The sequence below is a fragment of the Heptranchias perlo genome, chromosome 15, assembly GCF_035084215.1.
Source record: "Heptranchias perlo isolate sHepPer1 chromosome 15, sHepPer1.hap1, whole genome shotgun sequence".
Taxonomy (NCBI): domain Eukaryota; kingdom Metazoa; phylum Chordata; class Chondrichthyes; order Hexanchiformes; family Hexanchidae; genus Heptranchias; species Heptranchias perlo.
Window position 1 is genome coordinate 37,923,960 of NC_090339.1, and position 23,199 is coordinate 37,947,158.

Genomic DNA, 23,199 nt, shown 5'->3' on the forward strand with positions numbered 1-23,199 from the left:
CTGTGTTCCTAAATATATTTCAGGGAAGGAATGTTATGCCATTTTAAAAGGTAAATTCAAGATTTCTTTATACCTCCAGATCCAACTTTGTAAAATTTATTTTAATAAGTGTGGAGGTGAATTTTTGTGCTATTGGACCAGAGGAACATTGGTGCTGGGGAATAGAACACTTTTCCATTTCTGTCACCCAAGTCCACATCAAGCAGTCTCAGGTTTAGTTTGGTATTAATAAGGAAAAATGCAGATTAAACTGTTCTCTGCTCTGTCCCAACTGAAACCTGTCTGAACTGACATTTGCCCTTATTTTTCAGGCACAGCAAGTGTTGCTCGAGCTTGGAGTTCGACATTTGACAGTCTCATTGAGCAAAAAATTTCTAGTTTCTTTGGAAGCTACCTGAAGATGAACTGTCCAGGTGTGCTTGCACAATATCCAGATATATTTGCAGTCATCTTAATCTTGCTTCTCGCAGGTAAGCCACCAATGTAAATAAATATTAATTGTGAAAATTAACTGATCAGTGGTCTGAATTTAAGATCATTACGCCTATTTGGCCTAAAATGGGTGCAATAATATCCAATTTAGCAGCGCAGAGGCCCGTGCCCGATCTGTACAAATGTTTGGGCTACTGCTAAATTGGTCTGGGTCTTTTAGGCTGTTCTGGTGGCCAACCGAAATGAGCACAGGCCTTTTTTCAATATTGAAATATGGCTTCTGTGCTCATTTTAAAACACGGACTCTTAAATACGATTACCCTAGTTTGAGCTTGCGATATGGAAGCTTCAACTGGCATTTCCGTGTCTTGAGCGGCCTAACCAGTGGTCAAAGGGTCTGCTGGAGGCTGCTCAGAAAAGGCCCTACAACTTGGAAAATTTTTAGTATTTTGTAGAGTCGAAAGGAACAGGAGCGCTCCTCGTGGCTCCAGAAAACAAATACGGGCCGATATCGGCCAACCCTTGCATCCACCAGCCCCTCCACCTCCTACTCCCGATCACCTCACACTCCCCACCACCCCCCACACACCCCGCCGAATGTATCCCTGGGCTTTAGCCCGGGCTGAAATTTGTACGGCCCTGACAGGTGAGCTGCGTCGGTGGACCTCATTGGCGCTTACAGCTCACCTTATTTATTCTGATGAGGCCCGAGGACAAATATACTTCGGTCCCCGAGCCTCTCCGTTCCGGCGCACAATCACTGCATGCCGCTGAAATCACGCCCAGTTTGGGGCGCTAAGGAATTTATGCCCCAATATTTCTTAATTGGCTTTTTGCGATTAACAAAAATTATTCTGGGCGTCAAAAGCTGAAGTTATGATAAAAGACACTGGGCTTGTTTTCTTTGGGAAAGAGGAGACTCTGGAGTGACCTAGTTTATGTTTGCAAGAATATGAATTGACAAAATTGGTGCAGACAAATTTGTTAACTGTTGTGAAGGATTCAAGTACCAAGAACACAAGTTAAAATTTGGAAAAGTCAGGAGTAAGAGTGGAAGTCAGGTGGACACATTTCCCCTGACCATCATATAAACAATACCACATAGGCACAGGCCCACCATCCATCACTGCTGCATTAAAAGCACTGCATCCAAACTGTGTCACATTGATTTAGAATTTTCCATCAAAGAGGGAGCAACACTGTGAACAGACCTTTACAAAATGTCAGGTTCAAAACTAGTGAACCAAACAAATGGGTATAACTGCAAATAGAAATCATTTCTCACGAACTCTGCAGGCCGGATAGGCCTGCGGATCTCAGTTTGGCCACGCCAGCACTATATGGTGCAACCTTGTTTACTGCCCTCTTCAGAATGCTAACTCTTAGGAGAGGAGGGGAGATAAGAAAAAAACTAATGGCCAATTTCAGGAAAAGCTCTTTGGAAATTGCTTCGTGACTCCATAAGGCAAGCTCCACAAGCTCCAAAACCATGGTCACTCATGATGCATCAATAGGAGAAGTTAGCCAACTCACACACTCAGATGTGCTGCAATGTTCTCCTCCCTCAGGAATTTGTCACGTCCACTGAAAAAAATAACTGAGAATAACAAGAAAATCATTAATGAATAAAATAATTGTGTTTTGTTAAACATTTTTAAATGGATGGAGAAATGAAATGCCTCTGTATAACTATTTTATGCTTGTATTTTTAAAGGTCTTTTGGCATTTGGAGTGAGTGAGTCAGCACTAGTGAATAAAGTCTTTACTGCCATAAACCTAATGGTTCTGTGCTTCGTCATTATTTCGGGGTTTGTGAAAGGTGACATCAAGAACTGGCAGCTGACAGGGTCTGACTACAATGAGACTTTCATCAACAGGTGTGTATGTGCGTTCCTTCTCTTTCAAAGTGTGTGAGTTTTTCACTTTGTATCATTGTTGGTTTTCTCTCCAACCACCACCCCCCCCCCCCCCCCCACTGCACACCTTCCCTTTCTCCTCACTTTTTTGGAGAATGATCACATGGTACTTGCCACACTCCATTGTGAGTCTCAACAATAAGGCTTAAATTTTCCAGTCAATGTTATTTTAATTCTGGCCGTAACCCTTTTCTTTTAAATGGTTTGAAGCCGGTGTTAAACTAGTACGATCAGAATTTTCAGCTGTGCAGAGACATTGGAGCCGAGGAGATCCTGTCCTCAGTTGATGTCTTTATGTGCACACTTTCCAGCAGGAGTCATTGGTTAGCAGTCAGAATTCCACCCCCCCCCCCCCACCACCCCGCCAACTCTCTGGCACAGGGTACTGAGGGTTGCCAAATTTGCTAACACCAGACGTGCGGCGGGGGGGGGGGGGGAGTAATTTTTAAAAAATAATTGTGTGTATTAAGATGTAGGATGTTAGCAATGGGGAATGGAACACTTTAGATGATGAGTAAAGCTGCCTCTGAGCAGAAATGAAGAAAAGTTTTCGTTTTTTCACCCAGAGGGTGGTGGGGGTCTGGAACTCACTGCCTGAGAGGGTCGTAGAGGTAGAAACCCTCAACTCATTTAAAAAATACCTGGATGTGCACCTGAAGAGCCGTGACCTGCAGGGCTACGGACCAAATGCGGGAAAGTGGGATTAGGCTGGGTAGATTGTTTCTCAGCCGGCGCAGGCACGATGGGCTGAACGGCCTCCTTCTGTGCCGTAAATTTTCTATAATTCTATGATGTATCCCATACTTGTTTCAGAAGAACATTCTGTATTGCACCAGTCCCTGTTGGACATTTTCTACTTGGCATAACAGCCAGGCTGTGGCCTCTGAATGAGCTAGCCAATTAAGGGACTGTTTTGTGCTGTGGGATGATGCCCCCTAGAAACTGGGTTGAGATTGTCCCTGATTCATTTTATGTTTGACCTTTTCAGAGACTTAGCCCATCAGTCCGGGTTGCATCCAAACACAGATCTTGGAGATAATAGACCAGTGTCTAACATATTTCACCACCTAGTCCCCCAGAGCAGGACTAAATTTATTGCATCAACATTCACCTCATTGTCTACAATTTGTAGCACCTCACTCCCACAAACTGTGTGTTTCTTTTTACACTGACAGCTATAAATACTTGGTGTAAAAAGAAACCAATCTAAAAGTGTTTTGTACCTTACAAAGCTACCTTTTTCTTGTTCGTCTTTAAACTAACCCATATTGATGTCAGAAATGCATGATTGTCTAGTAGAAATTTTACCGTCATAAAATCTATTCGATGTTCCCTGTCTTTTGAAGAACCTTTGTGTGAAGGGATGACTTTATGCTTCTGGATTTTCTGATGTTTGGATGTACAATATTTGTTAACTGTTTGTGTACATTTATTCATGAAAGTATTATGTTTGTGTCCATGTCAGTACTGAATCTGGAGCAGGAGAGTTTGGTTCTGGAGGATTCACTCCTTTTGGATTTGTTGGAGTTCTCTCAGGAGCTGCAACATGCTTCTATGCCTTTGTAGGATTTGACTGTATTGCAACTACAGGTTAGGACCAAGCCTTTTTTAAACTAATTTTCAATTTTCTTCCATTTCCTGAAGGTGCTTACACTTTCTAGGTTCTAGTTTTAGAGGAGGGGGTCAGCCTCTGGTACATCACCCAAATATGATTTTTTTTTTTCTTTGACCTCTGGGAGCGGGTAATGCTGACAAGGTTGCATTTTCAGGCCATCCCTGAGATCCTGCTGGTGAACCTTCTTGAACTGCTGCAGTCCGTGTGCTGATTTGCTCCCACAATGGTGTTAGGTAGGGACTTCCAGGATATTGACCCAACGGTGACAATGGAATGGTGACATATGTCCCATGACAGGATGGTGTGTGACCTGGAGCGGAATTTGGAGGTGGTAGTGTTCCCACAACATTGCTGCCCTTGTCTAGAGATTGCAGGGGAGGGAGGTGCTGTCAAAGTAACCTTGGTGACTTGCCTCCACCTTCTGTTAGTTGCACTATTCTTGACTGGATGCATTAGGTTCTACAAACCTTGCTTTAATCCGATGGCTGTGAGATCACTAAGCTCCTTTTGATGGTTAGCATGCAGGTAGCCCTGTGTGGTGCCTTCACTGGGTCGATTCCTCATTCTAAGGTACGTCTGGTTCTGTTCCTGGCATACCCTTCTATAGTCTGCATTGAACCAGGCTTCATGGTGATCAAGGAATGGGAGATGTGCCAGACTGTGAGATTACAGATTGTGGTGGTATACAATTCTGCTGCTGATGGCCCACAGCGCCACATGAAGGCCCAGTTTTGGGCTGCTAGATCTGTCATTAATCTGTTCACCTAGCACAGTAATAGTACCACATTACATGATGGAGGGAATCTTCACAGTGGAGACGAGAGTTTGTTTTCACATGAAATGTGTGGTGGTCACATCTACCCGTGCTATTTTTGACAGACATTAACTTAGTTAGTGCTTGTTGGCAAACTATTTGATCATAGAGGGCACCACAGCTGTGCTCAATCCTGTCATTAACTGATAGCCACACAAGGCACCTGCCAGCTTGGCTCACTGAAGATGATCAGAAGCAGGAACCACCCCTGGCTATTTTTTTCTCCTCACTTCAGAGGCAGTGATGCTAATTGTAGCCCTACCCCAGCTGAGATCAACCAACTTAGCCAAGTCCTGAAATTGAACCTGGGATTTTGCTGGTCTGTATGGCATAGGATGGTGTTTTAAACCAGTTTCTTACCCCAAGAATACCTAGTTTAATATTCATATGTTTAATACTTTCTCCATTGTCATTTTTAATGCTGCTATATTTTAATATAAATTTGTTTTATTATTTGTTCTACAAGTCGAAAATGTACTAATGGAGGGGCCACTGAAAGAGAAAACGGTTAATGTCTCAGGTCAGAACCCAAAAGATTGAGCTGTCTTCTTTTTCAGATGCTGGCAGCCCTGCTATATATTTTCATCACTTTCTGTTTTTATTTCAGATTTCCAGCCACCTTGTTTATTTTTCTGCTGTTTTATATTTCTTGTTTTTTTTTATTGTTGTTTTCAGGAGAGGAAGCAAAAAATCCTCAGAAGTCAATTCCTATTGGGATTGTGGCTTCCCTGCTGATCTGCTTTGTGGCCTACTTTGGTGTGTCTGCTGCTCTCACACTCATGATGCCTTACTACAAGCTGAACAATAAAAGCCCACTGCCCGAGGCCTTCCAGTATGTCGGATGGGAACCCGCGCGTTACATTGTGGCTGTTGGCTCTCTCTGTGCTCTCTCTACCAGGTATTTAGAGCTTTTGTTCACGGGAGTTCTTCAGTAATTTTTAAAAAACTTTTTAACTAAGTTTTGATAAAGACTTCCCAATGGCTCAGTGAGCCTCTCCAATTAGGAGCTGAGCTATACAGACTAGGAAGATCAAGTGTTCAAAGCCTGGTTTGTACTGAGTTGGTGGATCTCAGCTGAGTGGCAGTTGGGATACTAATGCCCCTGGGCTACAGCTGTGGAGAAATCTGTCAGAATTTCTGCTCCTGATCACTATCCACAGCTTGACCCCCCCACCCCCCCCCGCCTCCTCTTGGCTAGAAATGTGTATGTGCTGACGTTGTAAAGATAAGATTGAGCTAGAGTGTGATACCCCCTTTCCAGTTACGTAGCTTGCCATCACTCACTGTCTAGGCTTGTACGTGCGTGATGGCCACGTGGACAGTTAGTGGAAGACAGTGAGCACCTCTTGTGTACTCCAGGAAGGATCAGCACCTTCAGGAAGAAATGGGAGAAAAATTGACAAGAAGAAATTATTTTTTACAACTGTCAAAATAAAATTTGCATACCAGAACAGTTAAGGAAAAAAAACACAATATCTCAGTAATCTTGGACAGCTGTGATTTCAGAACATGTAGTATCAGTAATGCAAATAGTAGTATGGAATCTGATCAAAAGAGACACAATCATTCTGAAACCAGCAAGATACATAAATCTTTCTGCACTATGGGCACATGAAGAAAAGAGAAGCCAAGTGGGCTAGGCTCTCAGTAGCTCCTAATAAATTTACCTTTGACCTTTTTCTTTTATCCAGCCTGCTAGGCTCCATGTTCCCTATGCCACGTGTCATATTCGCAATGGCTGAGGATGGATTGCTCTTCCGTTTCCTGGGGAACATGAACAAAAAAACCAAGACACCAGTGCATGCGACCATCGTTTCTGGCGTTGTTGCTGGTGAGCACTATTTATGTCAGAGGTGTCGTAGGAAGTAATTTTATTGCGATATAAGAACATAAGAAATAGGAGCAGGAGTAGACCATGTGGCCCCTCGAGCCTGCTCCGCCATTCAGTAAGATCATGGCTAATCTTCGACCTCAACTCCACTTTCCTGCCCAAACCCCAAATCCCTTGATTCCCTTAGGTCCAAAAATCTATCGATCTCAGTCTTGAATATACTGAGCATCCACAGCCCATTGGGGTAGAGAATTCCAAAGATTCACTACCCTCTGAGTGAAGAAATTTCTCCTCATCTCAGTCCTAAATGGCTGACCCCTTATACTACTGGCCTGGTGATTTGTCAATTTTAATTCATTTCCTAAGTAAAGGATGTTAGAAAGGGAATGGGGAAATTAGCTGGGGACCTTGCTCCGGGTGGCTATTCAGTGAATGAAGGTGTATATGTGTGGCTATCGATTGGAGAAAGAGTGGGATTCAGTTGTGATGCTGCTCTGCTGTGTAGTTTGCTTAATGTCGAGGCTCACGCCATTCTTCACGAATGAGCACTTGGATGTGGTATCAAAAAGCAACCAGCTTCTGTGCATCTTTACCCTGGCACAAGTCACTGTCACTTGCAGAAGAGGCAAGAAAACTGAAGAAATATATCTAATGACTCCCACTCCTCAGGGGCAGAGGGAGAGATAAACTGGGTTGGGAGATTTTTTTGTGTGTACCCAAAAAGAGAATTGGAAAAGACTCTTTCTTTTTTGGTATTATATGGAGGAGGGAAGGAGAGACAAATAAATTGAAAAGCAAAACTATCTTTCCTGTGGACTAAGAAGAGCATTTCTAAGAATATATAGGAAGTTGGGTTGTGGGAGGCTGCCTGCGAGAGTATTCACATTTATGTTTGTTTTTGTTCCAGCTGTCATGGCTTTGCTGTTTGACCTGGATGTTCTGGTTGACCTCATGTCAATTGGCACACTACTTGCCTATTCCCTGGTGGCTGCTTGTGTTCTTATCCTCAGGTGAGTGAAGGTGGTTGTTGTTATTATTATTGTCATCCTTCCCCAGCCAAGGCCACCGGCTAGCAACTTATTGCCATAACGCTGCTAATGCCATATGTGGACAGTTGCACAGTGAACTCGGGCCTAATAGAAACAGGACTGAACTTGCATTATTGGGGGGTAGGAGCTGTGGGTTTTATTTTTCTGCTCCTTCCACACTTTGGAAGATTGTTATACTAATACACCACACCACTGAGTGGGAGGGCATGGATTGATGTCTCCTACACCATTGCATGAGCAATTTTATTGTCCACATGTAGAGAGAACTGATTTTTCATCCCACACCATACATGCACATTCCTGGATAAAACTTGATGCATCGCACAAAGGTTTGATTTTAGCTGTATTCTGTCTGCAGATACCAGCCTTATCAGCTGCTCAAATGTGATTTGTATGAAATGACTCCATTTGGAGAAAATAAAAGCAGCCTGACATCCCAAATCAACAGTACAGATTATCAGGCTGAAGAGAAAACCTCAGTGACCTTGAAGCTACTGTTCTACCCAGAAAACAAGACCCCCACCAAATGCTCCGGATTAATTATTTATATCAGCGTTGGAATCCTCTGTAAGTATCTTGGGACTAATGTACTATGACACACTTTTTGTGGTCTGTGCAATAGATACTGTGTAAATGATTTCTCTGGTAGCAGGGAAGGTTATGCCTTTTCATAAGATAACTGCCAGAGAAATGAATGTCAATTCCTTCCTTGATCAACACGACTTGTCCTGCTTTCAAATATTAGCTGCTCAGGTCTTTGAGAAACCAGGTGAAGGCCAATGGCCATAGTAGTAGACATCATCATGGTCGGTAACATTAGGAGAAGACTAATCAAGACGTTCGGTGAGGTGTACAAAGGGATTAGTTGCAGCGGGAAGGGAACAAAAAAAAGTGTCTGTCAACCACCTCCCGACATTGTTCAGTCCTACAAAGATATTCCAATGTCTTGTTTGGCAGCGGTACTATTAAATGTGCTTTTGGTGAATCTACCCTCATTTTGCCTATGCACATATGGGAATTGATATTTATGAGCAGTTGTGCAGTGGACTCCAGGCCCAATAGATACAGGACTGAGGTTGCATTATTTCACACGGGGTCTTTCCAGCTGCCAGGGCACATTACTGCTCTTCAGTTTGAAGTTTCACTTTGAAGCCTTGAGATCAGTTGAAATGGAAATAAGCTATATCTACTGCAAAAGAGAATGCTTTTACGTAGTTAGGGTGGAAATTAGGGCGAGTTGAGGGAACCTTGCTCTGCGTCTTAATGTGGGCTCTACTGGAAAGAGGAGACTTTCATCCGATCAGCCGAGGCTAATTCAACACAGTCACAATCTTTTTTTCCATTGATTAATAGAATGCAATGACTTTCATTTTTTTTCTATTCTAGCAATTGTTTTGACTTGTATTTGTGTCATACTGGCCACCAGTTACAAGGAATTATTCAACGGACATGCCCTCTGGTTGACTCTACTTGTGATGCTCTGCCTGCTTGCTGCAGTTATTACTTTCGTTATATGGAAGCAGCCACAGAGTGATGTGTCACTTACTTTTAAGGTAAACCTTTTATCTCTGAATCACTGAGGAGATTCCCATCTCCCTTTCTCCTAAAAGAACAAACTCCTGTTTTGGTACAATTCCACAGTTACTGCTGCCCTCCACTACCTCAGCCATGTAGCACTGCACACTGCTACTTCAATGTGCCATTTAACCTTTTTCTGGTCAGGGGAGTGTTGCAACTAGCACATTATTTTACTACGCTCCTACGCTTTGCTTAATACATTGCATAATTACCTGTAGCGCACTCCTTTTTTTGAGGGTGGTAATTATTTATTTGGGGGTGGAAGAGAAATGCACATTATCAGACAGAGTATAAAGTGTCCAATAAACTCGAACAACTTCTAAGTTGTGCCCTTCTTCCCTTCCCCCACCCCAGCCCAAATATAGAAATCACAGAATGATGCAGCACAGGAGGAGGCCATGCCTGTGCCGGCTCTTGAAAGAGCTATCCACTCAGTCACATTCCTATGCCCTCTCTCCATAGTCCTGCAAATTATTTCCCTTCAAGTATTTATCCAATTCCCTTTTGAAATTTGTGATGTGGAGATGCCGGTGATGAACTGGGGTGGACAAATGTAAGGAATCTTACAACACCAGGTTATAGTCCAACAATTTTATTTTAAAATCACAAGCTTTCGGAGATTATCCCCTTCGTCAGGTGACGAAGGGGATAATCTCCGAAAGCTTGTGATTTTAAAATAAAATTGTTGGACTATAACCTGGTGTTGTAAGATTCCTTACTTTTGAAAATTATTATTGAATCTACTTCCACCACCCTTTCAAGAGCCTATGTATTATTCCACATGCTGTCCAGATACTTAGAAGACACAGGGCATGAGGATGCACAATCACTTTAGATAAATGTGGATTTTGCATCACTATTTAAATGCGCCTACTTGACCATATGGACCAGTAAGGTGCCAGGTTCGGTCCCTGGTTTGAACTCAGCTGGAGCAGCAGCAGGGTTGTTACAATTGACTTCCGTATCCCCAGATTAAGCAGAGGAAAATTCCATTCTTGATCAGTGTCCCCTGACTCCTACTGGAGAGTGAGCATGTGCAAATTCTAGGTGAGCTTTGGTTCAGTGTCCGCTGCGGTGCCCCCAATGGTACTCGATGTCTAAGATCATGAAGAATGGTCACTTGGAGGGCTGTGCCACCATGGAACTTTACCCCAGAGAGAGTCAGCACCTTCAGGAAAGGAGGAGATAAAATTGAAGGAGGGGAAAAAATGTGTGATTCTCATGGGTAGAACAAAAAATCAACTGTGTTCTTACAGCTTAGATAAGCCTCACGCAGAGAAAAACGGGCTGACGGATTCCTTTTGTCTTTGCAGGTACCACTCCTCCCCTTCCTACCTATCGTCAGTATCTTTGTAAATGTTTACCTGATGGTGATGTTGGATCTGGGCACCTGGGCCCGGTTTGGAATTTGGATGTTGTTAGGTAAATATACTTACTACGGTTTTGAGCCCAAAAATAACACTGTGTACAGTTAACACCCCAGATCAAATAGTGGATAAACTCATTTCATACAAATTACCATTCCTATACCATCACTGGCGTTGATTTTTAATTGAAAAACATAAAGAAAGCACAGAATAAAAAAAAGGTTTCAGCCCATCTGCTGCCACAGACCATGCACACAGACTATGTACAATCAGGCCAATCTTGGATAACATCCCCCATCGCATCTCTTGAGGGAACATTTTGTATAAATCACCAACGTTATCAGGCAGAACTCCACAATATTCATCCATCCTCAAATCTCCCCTCTTCAATCTTGGCCTGCCACCCTCTGCACACCATATTACCGCCATTTCATCCTTAGCAGCACAGGAAACATTGTGATCTTCAGAGATCAGGGATCATGTTCCGACTCGGTCTTTTCTAAGTTCAGTTCTACAGCTCGCTTTCCATTACTTAAGAGTGCTAAGTCCAGGAACCTTCTTTAATAAATCAATATTCTTTTGAAGATTGGGTGCTTAAAATTGCACACATTTCAAGATAGTCATCCATACAAGATTTGAATAACTTGCAATCAAATGGCCTTAAGATGTACACTAGTATTTGATTAGCTGTATTGATAATAGCTTCACATTGTTTGAATACTTTCAGTGAATGGTCAGTAATCACATCCAAATTTTTGCTCTTTTCCACCTTTACTAATAAAAGAAAGACTTGCATTTGTATAATACCGTATCACAACTCTCCAAAATGTCACAAAAGCTCTTCACGTACAATGAAATACTTTGAAGTACTATGATTGTTATGTAGACAAGTACCGCAATCATTTTTCACACAACATAAACCCACAAAGAGCAGTGAGATAAATGAGGTGATCTATTTCTGATGGTATTGGTTGACGGAGGAATGTTGGCTCCTCTTCGAATACTGCCATGGGATCTTTAACGTCCACCTGAACTAGTCGTCAAAGTATGGCATCTCTCACAATCGATTAGTCCCTTAGTACCGTATCGGAGTGGCAGACAAGATTATAGGCATCTCGACATCCGTGGGAGGGAGGGGGGAGAGGTCTGGCCGCCGTCGGGGACCCATGGAAACAATCCCTGGCAAAATAAGTTGGGGGGGGTTGGGGGGAAGATCGGGAATGGTCAGTGAGAGGGATGGGGTGGTGATGCCCAGAGCAGTCCTGCTCTTCCTGTCCCACAAGGAACCTACATAAAAGTAATATTTTCCAACTTCTTCAGTCACTCCATGGACTCCCGCCATGGTTGAGGTGTGGGGATTGGCCCCATTCGGGCCTCCCAAATGCAGGTTAAAATGCCATTGTGACGCCAATGACATCATCAGGCCACAACTTTTCAATGTAAAGTAGGCCCTGCCTTCCGGTGGTGCGCGGCCCTCCCACACCTTCTCTTAGGTAAGTTATGATGGCGAGAGGTGGGAACGCGGCACGTCCCCTGTCATCTTAACCCCCCACCCCCGCCTAGACCATTCCCACTGCAGGGGGGTGTTTAAAATCTACCCCTTGGTGTCCAGTGTATAGATTTCCTCTTACTGTAAAGTGTTCTAAGATGTTTACCTGCACGTCAAGAGCATTATATAAATACAAGATTTTGGGACATCCTGAGGTTATTGTAAGGTGTTTTATGTTGCACGTGTAGTTTCTCTATAGTTTTAAAATTGCTTGTTTTATTTTCTTTACAGTTGATATGAAAATTTGCATTTGACACCTTTAGTGTGGGCAGATACGTCTCAAAACTTTTTTTATGTTTACTTAAAATATTTGATATTGATATTTTCCTATCAATGTAAAGCATTTTGTTACATCTTCCTCTGGATGAGATGCTATTAAAATACATGTTACTGTAAACTTACATTTATCTTTAATTTCTCCAGGCTTTGTCATCTACTTTGGTTACGGAATCTGGAACAGCTCTGAGGGCCAGAGTTCCTCATGCACTCCTGTGGACTCAGGCAGCCAAGAAAAAATGGATAATATGCTCGACTGCAACACTTTACTCTCTTCAGAGAAAGTGAAAGAAGTAGCAACAGCATGAAAGGAAAAAGAATACCAATGAGAGGAGAGATGCTGGTTCCCATTGCTGAAATTTACACTTCCTTACTAGTTATATTCATTGATGCTTGGTTTTTACTTGTATGGGAATGAATGGGGCTGTTATCCATCAGGCTCTATAAACTAAATAACACTCAGGCCAGCACTGATTAACTGGCACATAGTTGTACTTGGGGAACCTACTGCTGGGAATGGCTTTTCAAAGACTTATTGCCAGGGGTTCAAATACATTTTACAATTTTTATAAAGATAACCTATTACAAAGAACTTAGGTTTGTTTTTAGTATGTTACATAATCAATGTACTGTATATACAGGATCATGTACAGTTTGCATAGTGTTAAAGGCAGTAGCAGAAAATAAGTTGAGATGACAGCTTATGGCCTTACAGTGCTGCCAACTGAAACAGGTAATATAAATGAGGTGGCGCACAATCCGTCAGAGATGCTTTCATTTCCAGAGACAAAGCACCAGTGGCGAAAATGGTAAATAACTGCCATTGGCAATGCTTTAATGTCAGGGCCACCGTTTTAAAATGATTAGGTGGGCCAAGCTCTCATTCGGCCTACGTAGATGGGACTTTAACGTTGCAAACCATCTAGGAGCTTCCCTATTCTTTGGGGAAAAGTCCAAAGCCAGAATGGGAAATTCAACAAATGTGACTTAGCAATAACTTTACATCTTGCACGTGTGCAATGGATCTGGTATTGCTGCATCAACTCTGCAACATAAACAGGGCAGATTGGAGTTTTGTGATGTAAATGGAATATTAAGCTGAACAGTGTCATCTCAACCCCCTAATGTGTTACTTCCTTGAATCACATGCTAGAGCCTGTTGCTCTTTACGTAGAGGATTCCTTGCTATTTGTTGGCTCCTGTGTTTTATTCATGTGATTCGACCAGCGTTGATTTTACAATTCAGTTAGATGAATAATATAGAGGAATAGCACAGCTATTTTACGGTACTGTAAAATGTGGGTGTCTTTGTGATACAAAGTTGCTACTTGATAAATATTCACTGCTGAAGCTTATATGCAGATATATACTCTCTGCCATGACTATGCTGCAATGTAGCAATGGTACATTGATTGGGAGAGGGTTAATGAAAATGTCTTGTCAGTTTGTGGTTCTCAATCAACTCCTTGGCCTGCTCCATGTGGCTCAAGTCTTGAAAGTGGGGCTTAAACCCCTGACCTGATTCAAAGGTGAGAGTGCTACCACTGATTTCTTAGAGATGCCAGCTTGGTTGTTTATATTTTTATGTAAATGTTATGGTATTTTGTAAATGTTATCTTTCACATTACAACCAAAAGACCTGTGTGAGAGGGGTGGATGTGAGAGCAACAGTTGGTTCTCTTTCAGTGTCACTTATAAGGTGGAGGGGGAGGGCATTAAGAAAGGGATAGATTTTGAGCTTGCTGCTAGGGCGGAGACTGTTGTGGCTAGGTTGCCCGTTATAGAAACTGCCCGATTTTCAATTCCAGTGAAATCAATAATAATGAAAATGAGGTGATTTCTATAACGGGCAGCCAATCAGCAATGTCAGTATTATGCCTGGACAGCAAATTGAAAATCTACCCCAATGTGTCCATGAGACTCCCAACAGTGGAGAGATGGACCTTGGTAAGAGCTGTAAAAATTATATATATTTTTAAAAAACAGAACATTGTGAACCAAAGGAGCAAATGGGTGAAACCGTGTATGTGTGTGTATATATATATATATATATATTAGCTGAATTAACAGTGGGGAACCTAGGGTGGGAGAGGAGCTGTATTTAATTTAGTGTCCATACATGACTGCATTTTACAAAGGACATGTTGGACAATCCCCTTCATCCTAAAGTAGTTTTACATTTGTCTCGGTTCAATTGAGTTAATCCAGAGGAATTTTATTCTGAAGGAACTATATTTGACTGAAGTTTCTTTCATTTTAATGTGCATCATTATTTAAACATTTAAGTGCAAATTTTTTTTAAATGACAGTGGACTTGGGCTGATTTCAAAAATTAACACTGCTGGCCATGAATGCTAGTAGTTAACACTTTTTTATTAATTTAGCCTTCGCTATTGTGGGTGCGCTGATTAAATAGGATGGTGCTTGTGACGGTATTTGTAAATCTATATCATAACCAAAGAAAGGAAAATATCGAATGACAATTTTGCTTTTCTTTGGAGTTTTTTTACGTGACAATTTGTGTCTTTGACAGTAGGCTGTTCACTTAATGACACTTAATGATTTTTTCAATTCTTTAATGATTTTCACATGTAAAATTTCAAAATAAAAGATTACTTTTTATTTTTAACTTGAGGCAGTGATAATCAATATTGCAGATGATTTTTTTTTTAAAGTCTTATTTAAATCTGGAGAAAATAACTGTAAATATTACATGCTCTGGTTTGTGTAAATATTCTGTTTGTCATTCAGTGTATAACTTGTACATATGTTTTTGTAGTGGATTGTCTTATATCAATAAAAATCTAAATAAATGGATTTTTAAAAAATCTATGGATTTATTTCTCATATCAATTAAACTGACTCTTTTGTGCATTCTGCTTAATTTTCTTGTGTGCCCTGTTTATTTTACTGATCACTCCACAAAAGATGGTTTAGCTCTCCATCTCCAGGGAGAATGTGGGGCCTGGTGAACACAAACAGCCACTTGCAATGGGAAGCATTGTTTTATTCTGGCCATCAGTTTTGCAGTTTTCATATTACTGGTGGTATGGTACTCTGCCCCTCGAACATCAGGGAAGGGCCACAGACAGAAGTATAAAGTTACAAACATGGCCTTTGAGCTCCTACACAGTTGTTCTGGTATGGACAACGGTCTGTGAATCTACCCAGCAGTATTAATGGGAATTCAGAAGAAACATGTACATTATATTGGAAAAGTTCTGCAATATAAACAGAATACTAAAATCTGAATTAGTTTGTCTTCACTTTTAAATTTTAAGCAGTACAATAGGGTGCCTGCCAGAGGAATCAAAAATGAGCACTATTGTCATGCATGTGGTGGTGATGAGTGGTTGTTAAGAGCACCACCAAAACTTGGCAAGATCAAATGCCAATAGGAAAACCAAAGCCTGCCCATAATTTGACACAAGCTCGAACAATCTTGGCTCAGCAAGAAATGGTTTACTCTGAACATCAACATGGAAGAAGAGAGTTGGAGGTGATAATGCTACTTGAAGAACATTCCACAGGCAGAAGCAGCAGTCTGAATCTTGGACATTGATATTCCATGCAAGTGTTTTGCAATGATAAAGAACGTTGAGATGCAGCAGCCCCTGTGTTTCTTTTTAAAGACAGGCTTGGCCAAAGCACCAACAATTTGTCATTATTCCAGTCACACTTGTAGAGACCAGCAACCTGCCCTCATCTATTATATACACCATTCTCATCCAATAATAATGGTTTGGGTTATTCTGGTCCTTGGACCAACAGATAGGTTTTCTTTTGTTAACAGGAATATAATACTATACGCGGTTCTGATGAAAAGTCATCAACTTGAAACGTTATCTGTTTCTCTCTCCACACAAGCTGCCTGACATGAGTTTCCAGAATTTTCTGTTTTTATTCTATAACACTAGCTCAATGGGCTCTATAAAACATGGAAGTTTGCCAAGTCAAAATAATGTTTGAAATTTATTTCCACCAGCATTTGCGTTTCAAACTTTGATTTTTCCTCCCCCAAAAACATCAACTTCTTGGTGGGTACAGTTCAATGTAGTCCAGTACCTCACCTATTTTTAATGTACAAGTTTCACAATGTGTCACCATCCATACTTACACATTTGATAGCAAGCAGAAGTACAAGTCAGGAGTGTGAAGGAATACCCTCCACTTGCCTCGATGGGTACAGCTGCAAAACACTCAAGACGCTATACACCACCCAAGACAAAGCAGTCCACTTGATCAACATCCCAGCCACTAGCCTGAACATTGATCCACTCCAGCACCAGCACACCGTGGCTGCAGTGTGTTCTATCTATAGGGTTGGAGAGAGGAAAAAAAATCAGTGAGCATTCTCTCTCGCTCACTATTCAGTGATGCCTGCTGGAAAGCGTATGCACACGGATGTTGGAAAGATAGGATCAGTCTTAGCTGTGATACTCCCTGGTTGTCCACACACTCTGTCTAAACTTATGGCATCTTGGAAGGGTAGCCAGCGCCCAAGGAATCATATCCCAACATCAGTCAGCAACCTTTAGAAGTGAAAATTGAATGAAAAGGAAACTGCTTGAATACAATGAGATACCAATGGAGGAGCCTTCTAGCAAGGAAACTGGTCAACAGCATCATGGAAACACCACTTATATTTTCCTTTAAGTAAACACAGCACAAAAAACATTACAACTAGGAAGAAAAACATTTATTGTAAATCAGACAAACTCTTCACTGGAACTAACTTTACAGTTGTTCAAGCTGAACAGAAACAGGATCTTTTATTCAAGTGTGACAGTGTGCAATAAAGTAAAACCTGTCAGTCTGTGTAAAAATCAAATCAGCATTTTTAAGTGAGTACAGCAGCCATTCATCTGATGCTTCGGTGAGAATTGCATGGATGTGTGGGAAAAAACTATCACAACTGCCACACAATGACTCACTGGGTAAATATACAACCTAGGAGTGAGCCATGTGGGCGAGGATGGGGTGTTCACTCCGACAGCCTTCCTCTCTTCTGTGGCATTCTCCGTGGCTAGATAGCCCTGGAGAAGGAACACGCGGTATCTGCCGGTATGCTTGTGGCTTTCCACGACCAGTGGGGACCGCATGGACTGGAGTGCATAATAGACACAGATAATAAAATTATTTAATTGGGTTTTCTTTTAATTGATGTGTCGGGATGACATGGGTGGCCCCAAAGTCATCAAAAAATGGGACACATTTTTATCTAATCCTCTGTGCCCCATCCCCATCCCCCCCCCCCCCCCCTTTTAAGAGGCTTAAACTAAAAAAAAAGAGGAAGGTCCCTGGTTCCTTCTCGATAGGTGCTGTTAGCTCACCTGCAGCAACAATTGAAGTCCCACAATTGGCCTCTATTCCCTTGGGCTGGGGGGGGCAGCGGGGTGGTGGGCAGAGTTCCTGCTTTTGATCACTGTTCAGTAACCCATGCTGGAACATTACTCGTGTGGATGCTAGGTGAGGATAGGATCATCCTATTATCTAGGATCCTACAAGAATGGACAGTTAAGTGAGATGCTGAAGGGTTGCCTGTACCCTAGGAGTGAGGAGAGGGCAGCAAACTGTTGAGGGAAATATATTTTTTGTATATGATTTTTTTTAAAAAACATAACTTTCATAGAATTGAAACAACCTTCCCTCTCCAATAACTTATAGCAGCTTATGAGCGAGTAGTGAACAAACAAACATCGTTATTTCATGCACCCATATTTTATGTTACATTTCTGTTGTGCCATAAGTATATTGGCAGACTGTGGTGGAATAGTGTCTGTCAAGATATTTCTACTTTTACTGGATAAACCTCTGGTAACACGCCTCTATCGTCGAGTTTTATGCCTGTCCCTGCGTCGGTGTCTGTCTTCGTCCTTATATCGATCTTCATCTCTCTGTCGTTTTTGATCTCTCTCCCTGCTTCTGTATCGCTCCCTATCTCCCTCTCGTTTTTCTCTTTCCTCACCTCTCTCCTCTCTTTCTCTTCGTCTTTCCCGGTCTCGACTTCTCTCCCAATGCCGGCTATCCCTTGATGGCTCTCTGGCACCTGACCTATCCAGTTTGTCTACTTGCCCCTCCGTGTACAGTTCCGCTTTCAGCGCCGGGAGGCTGATAGGCTTCCGAAACGGACGGTCTCGCCCACCAAACCGTAGCTGACCCGATTCTTTTTTACCCCCTAATCCCCCTCCGAATCTCCGTGGGATCCATCCTTTCAATGTCCGCTCCAATTCAAAATCCACAAATATTTCATTCTGGTCCACCACTAATTTATTGCTGTCCCGATGCGCCTTTAATAATGAGCGCTCGTCCTTGTATTCTATGAAGCCGTAGCATTTGGAAAACCCAGTGACGATGTCACGCACGAGCCTCAGTCTGCGGATGTCTCCGAATCTGGAAAAAGTGTCTTTCAGCTTCTCCTCAGATGTCTGAGGATTCAACCGAGCCACAAAGAGTGTCAGGTGGGGGTCTCCTACCACTCCCTTGTTTGGTCTGTACTTGGCTGCAATTGCCCTTGAGACAGCTCGGTCGTGGGGCTCCTCATCCGTGCCATCAATGCTTCCGGCTTTTAGTGGGTTGTACTGCTTCGCAATCGGAGTCCAAAGATCATTCATCGTCCTGGAACACAAATGAGTCCTAAATTAAACCACTAGAAGACATCATTTCTTTCACATCTTTCCTTCTCCACAATTTTTTTACACGATTATTAGTGCCACACTCAACCACAACTCTTGCGTCCATGACCTGGGCCACAGAAATCTGGTCCAGGCAGATGCACCAAATAGCATCAGTGTGGGGCATTCACTGGGTATGGGTATTGACCCAGCAGCAGACCCAGCTATCATGACTAGATAACAAACCTGGATCCAAGCACTACATCAATATCACAGCTCAGGCCGACCTTTTCCTCATATGACACTGACACACTGTCTAACCAGGATGGTCACTGCAATAAGCAAGATGCAGGAACCTTGGCCATTTTTTTTGCCTTCCCAATCCAAGGGCGATGACCAATTGCAGCACCCAATTATTGCCCAGCTGAGATTGGACCAAAGATCAAACCTGGGACATTCCTGCCCTGGGCAGTTCAGCACCAGGCAATGCATTTACCACAGGCCATTGGGGTGAGTTTGAAATTGTTGTATTTCATTGGTTGCTGTGCTTGGTGAGACTGCTTTTACTGGTGGTTTTGAGTTCATAGGGTGTTGTTGCATCTATTAATTACTGTGAGGTTATCATGGGAATATGTGTGGGGTAGCATATATATAAATGTTACAACTGCCACACCTGTATATGGATGCAGAATTGCACAGGACAACAGATCTAATGACTCATCTGACACAACAATGGAGTCAGAGATGAAACAAATTCTTTGTGGCCACCTGACTTTTCAACCTCCCCATTTTTATCTTAATTTCCTAATTTATCATTTTTATTCAATTTTATTTTTTCTCTTGTATTTGTGGTTTCAAACTTACTCTTTCAGTCACTCAAGCTGCCACAGCTGAATGAACTCAGTATTAATACTTGACATTAGATGGCACTGCTGCTCAACTGGTAACACACACGTCCAGGTACAAAACATTGCAGGCTCCAATACCTGACTGATTTAAAATTTCCCCATTCATCCCCAATATTATCTAAACAGGTAATTATTAAAAACAGTACAAGAAAATATTTCTTAAAGGGGCAGTGACACCTGATATCTTGAATAAAGGGGTGTTCAGTGATGCATTATCACACATTGCATCATAGATTTTACTCGTTGCCTCCAATTTTCTCCCCTTCCTACACTGGTCTCCTGAAGTTGCTGACTTATACAGGAGTACGGTTCCATGGGCATGAAACATCCTCCTGTAATTCACCCAAGTGGACATTCTTCATATGTGACCCTAGACAGTGAGTGCCAGCACACCGTTCAAACATGGGAAACAACTAAGCCTGATTTCTGAAGTCCACATGCATACACTTTCCAGCAGAAACCATTGGATAGCGATCAGGAATCCTGGCTAATTGTAATGCCACAGCTGAGAGTGAGTTACATCGAGTCTACAGCACAGCAACAGGCCATTCAGCCCATCTGGTCTATGCCGGCATTTATGCTAAACACAAGGCTCCTCCCTCCCTACTTCATCGAACCCTATCAGCATACCCTTATATTCCTTTCTCGCTCATGTGCTTATCTAGCTTCCTCTTAAATGCATCTATGATATTCGCCTCAACTACTCCTTGTGCTAGCACGTTCAACATTTCACTTTATTATCTCTCATTGGGTAAAGAAGTTTCTCCTGAATTTCCTATTGAATTTATTGGTGACTACCCTATATTTACACCCTCTAGTCTCCCCCATAAGTGGAAACATTTTCTCTGCGTCTACCCTATCAAACCCTTTCATTATCTTAAAGTCCTCTAACAGGTCACCCCTCAGCCTTTGCTTTTCTGGAGAAAAGAGCCCCAGCCTGTTCAGCCTTTCCCGACATGGGGACTAGAACTGTGTACAGTACTCCAAGTGTGGTCTAACCAGGGTTCTATACAAATTTAACATAACTTCTCCACTATTCAATTTTATCTTTTTAGAAATATACCCCAGTGCTTGGTTTGCCTTTTTTTTTTAAATGGCCTTATTAACCCATGTCACTACTTTTAGTGATTTGTGTATCTGTACCCTTTGCTCCTCTACCCCATTTAGACTATTTATTATCCAAGCAGTACGTGGACTCCTTATTCTTGCAACCAAAATGCACCACCTCACACTTACCTATTTTGAAATTCATTTGCCAATTACACACCCATTCTGCAAGTTTATTAATGTCCTCTTGCATTTTGACACATTCATCCTTTGTATTAATTACACCCCCTAATTTGGTGTCGGCCGCAAATTTTGAAATTGTACTTCCAATTCCAAATCATTAATGTAAATTGTGAACAACAGTGGTCCCAGCACCAATCCCTTTGGAACATCACTTCCCAATCTGAGATGCTACCTTTAACACCTACTCTTTGTTTTCTGTTTTGTAGCCAGCTTGCTACCCATTCTGCTACCTGTCCCCTGACTCCACATACTCTGACCTTAGACATGAATCTACAATACAGTACCTTATTGAAGGCCTTCTGAGAATCCAAATACGTTACATCAGCTAACTAGCTAACTCAACACAGCCCAGGTATCAAGCCAGAGACCTCCCTGGTCTATATTGCTGAGTGGTGCATTTATCCATTGAGATTTTAGAAAGTCACATCTCTTTATAAATAAATCTTGATCCTGCAATTTCTTTTTAAATGAAGTATTACAATGATCTATTTTTTTTAAATGTAATTAGATTTCACCCAGGGCGGCACTTGGGTCCAACAGTCTCACCAGACTAGGCCATGGGCGGCGGGGGAATAAAATCAGCCACGGTGCCTGCTCGGGTCACTATGCAGCGGCCTAAACCCGAATGTGTCTGTGGGCGTCGGGCCAGTACAGGGAGCAGCTGTGAAACCCTGTGGTTGAATAGCTGCCACTGTCCAAACTCAGGACATTAGGGACGGCCGCCCGCGTGAGGCGGCGGAGGGCGAGCGGAATCCCAGCGACAGTCGGCGCCTTCAGGAGGGAAGGAGATTCTACAATTAAATCCGAGTAAAGTTCCTTCAGAATAAATTAAATGATTATTAGAAAGAGAGGCTGACCTGCTCTACACCACCATCACCACATTAATAAATTCATTTAATTAAGAATTCTTTGAAAAAAATAAACATTTAATATAAATACAGTACCAACTCCCGGTACCTCCTAACACTGGCCATTTCCGGTCCTTCCAATGCTGTGCTCCGGCTTGTTCACTTCCGGGCCGCGACAGACGGTAGTTCCGAGTTTTTGGTCCTTTCCTCTTGGTTGCTTTGAAGGAACGGAATGAAAGGAGAGGGAATGAACTGGTTTTTCCTCAGAAGAAGGTCTGATCCCTTTACTGCTCTCAGTCACTTAAACTGGTCCTGGATAATTACGTGTGAATTTTTGTGCAGCCCCCAATCTCAACAATGATTTGCATTTATATCGAGCCTTTAACGTAGTAAAACATCCCAAGGTGCTTCACAGGAGCGATTATCAAACAAAATTTGACACTGAGCCACATAAGGAGATATTAGGACAGGTGATCAATAGCTTGGTCAAAGAGGTAGGTTTTAAGGAGCTCCTTAAAGGAGTAGAGAGAGTTGGAGAGATTTAGGGAGGGAATTCCAGAGCTTAGGGTCTAAACAGCTGAAGGTACGGCTGCCAATGATGGAGCGATTAAAATCGGGGATGCGCAAGAGGCCAGAATTGGAGCAGCGCAGAGATGTTGGAGGATTGTAGGACTGAAGAAGGTTACAGAGATTGGGAAGGGTGAGACTATCAAGGGATTTGAAAACGAGGATATGAATTTTAAAATCGAGACTTTGCCGGACTGGGAGCCAATGTAGGTCAGCAAGCACAGGGGTGATGGGTGAATGGGACTTAGTGCAAGTTAGGATACAGGCAGCAGAGTTTTAGATGAGCTCAAGTTTATGGAGGGTGCAAGGTGGGAGGCCGGACAGGATAGCATTGGAATAGTTGAGTCTAGAGGTAACAGATCACATTAAAATTCCTGCCACAGTGCCTAACTAAGCCTAACTCCAGTGTCAGCATTTAGTAAGATTGATTAACCCCCCCAACATTGGAATCCACCAGCCTAACTTGGCAATGACTCCTGCTGAGTTGAAATGAATAGTTATAGAGTTCATGCAGTAGCAATGATCGTGAATGATCACTAGAATAT

The 23,199-nt window shown here is 42.3% G+C and overlaps 2 protein-coding genes across 6 annotated transcripts in view; one reads left to right on the forward strand and one right to left on the reverse strand.

Annotated features, from left to right (window-relative positions):
• Positions 1-15,206, forward strand: part of LOC137333004 (high affinity cationic amino acid transporter 1-like) — a 40,687-nt gene extending 25,481 nt beyond the window's left edge. For both annotated transcript variants that reach the window (XM_067997073.1, XM_067997074.1), the window contains exons 3-12: positions 312-470; positions 2,147-2,309; positions 3,814-3,938; positions 5,453-5,675; positions 6,469-6,608; positions 7,516-7,618; positions 8,016-8,224; positions 9,044-9,210; positions 10,549-10,657; positions 12,575-15,206. In XM_067997073.1, the coding sequence (XP_067853174.1) occupies positions 312-470; positions 2,147-2,309; positions 3,814-3,938; positions 5,453-5,675; positions 6,469-6,608; positions 7,516-7,618; positions 8,016-8,224; positions 9,044-9,210; positions 10,549-10,657; positions 12,575-12,735 (1,559 nt within the window). In that variant the 3' untranslated portion in view covers positions 12,736-15,206. The remainder of the gene's footprint in view (positions 1-311; positions 471-2,146; positions 2,310-3,813; positions 3,939-5,452; positions 5,676-6,468; positions 6,609-7,515; positions 7,619-8,015; positions 8,225-9,043; positions 9,211-10,548; positions 10,658-12,574) is intronic.
• Positions 15,207-17,104: 1,898 nt separating this feature from the next.
• snrnp35 (small nuclear ribonucleoprotein 35 (U11/U12)) lies at positions 17,105-22,270 on the reverse strand. Of its 4 annotated transcripts, none has more exons than XM_067996666.1 (2): positions 22,197-22,270; positions 17,105-19,045 (listed from the first exon to the last, which is right to left on the reverse strand). In XM_067996666.1, the coding sequence occupies exons 1-2, from the start codon at positions 22,211-22,213 to the stop codon at positions 18,256-18,258; spliced, it is 807 nt and encodes a 268-aa protein (XP_067852767.1). In that variant the 5' UTR covers positions 22,214-22,270; the 3' UTR covers positions 17,105-18,255. The 4 variants fall into 4 exon arrangements, with proteins under 4 accessions (XP_067852767.1, XP_067852769.1, XP_067852768.1 ...); XM_067996668.1 differs by having other exon boundaries at positions 22,184-22,247; XM_067996667.1 differs by having other exon boundaries at positions 22,097-22,228.
• Positions 22,271-23,199: the final 929 nt, after the last annotated feature.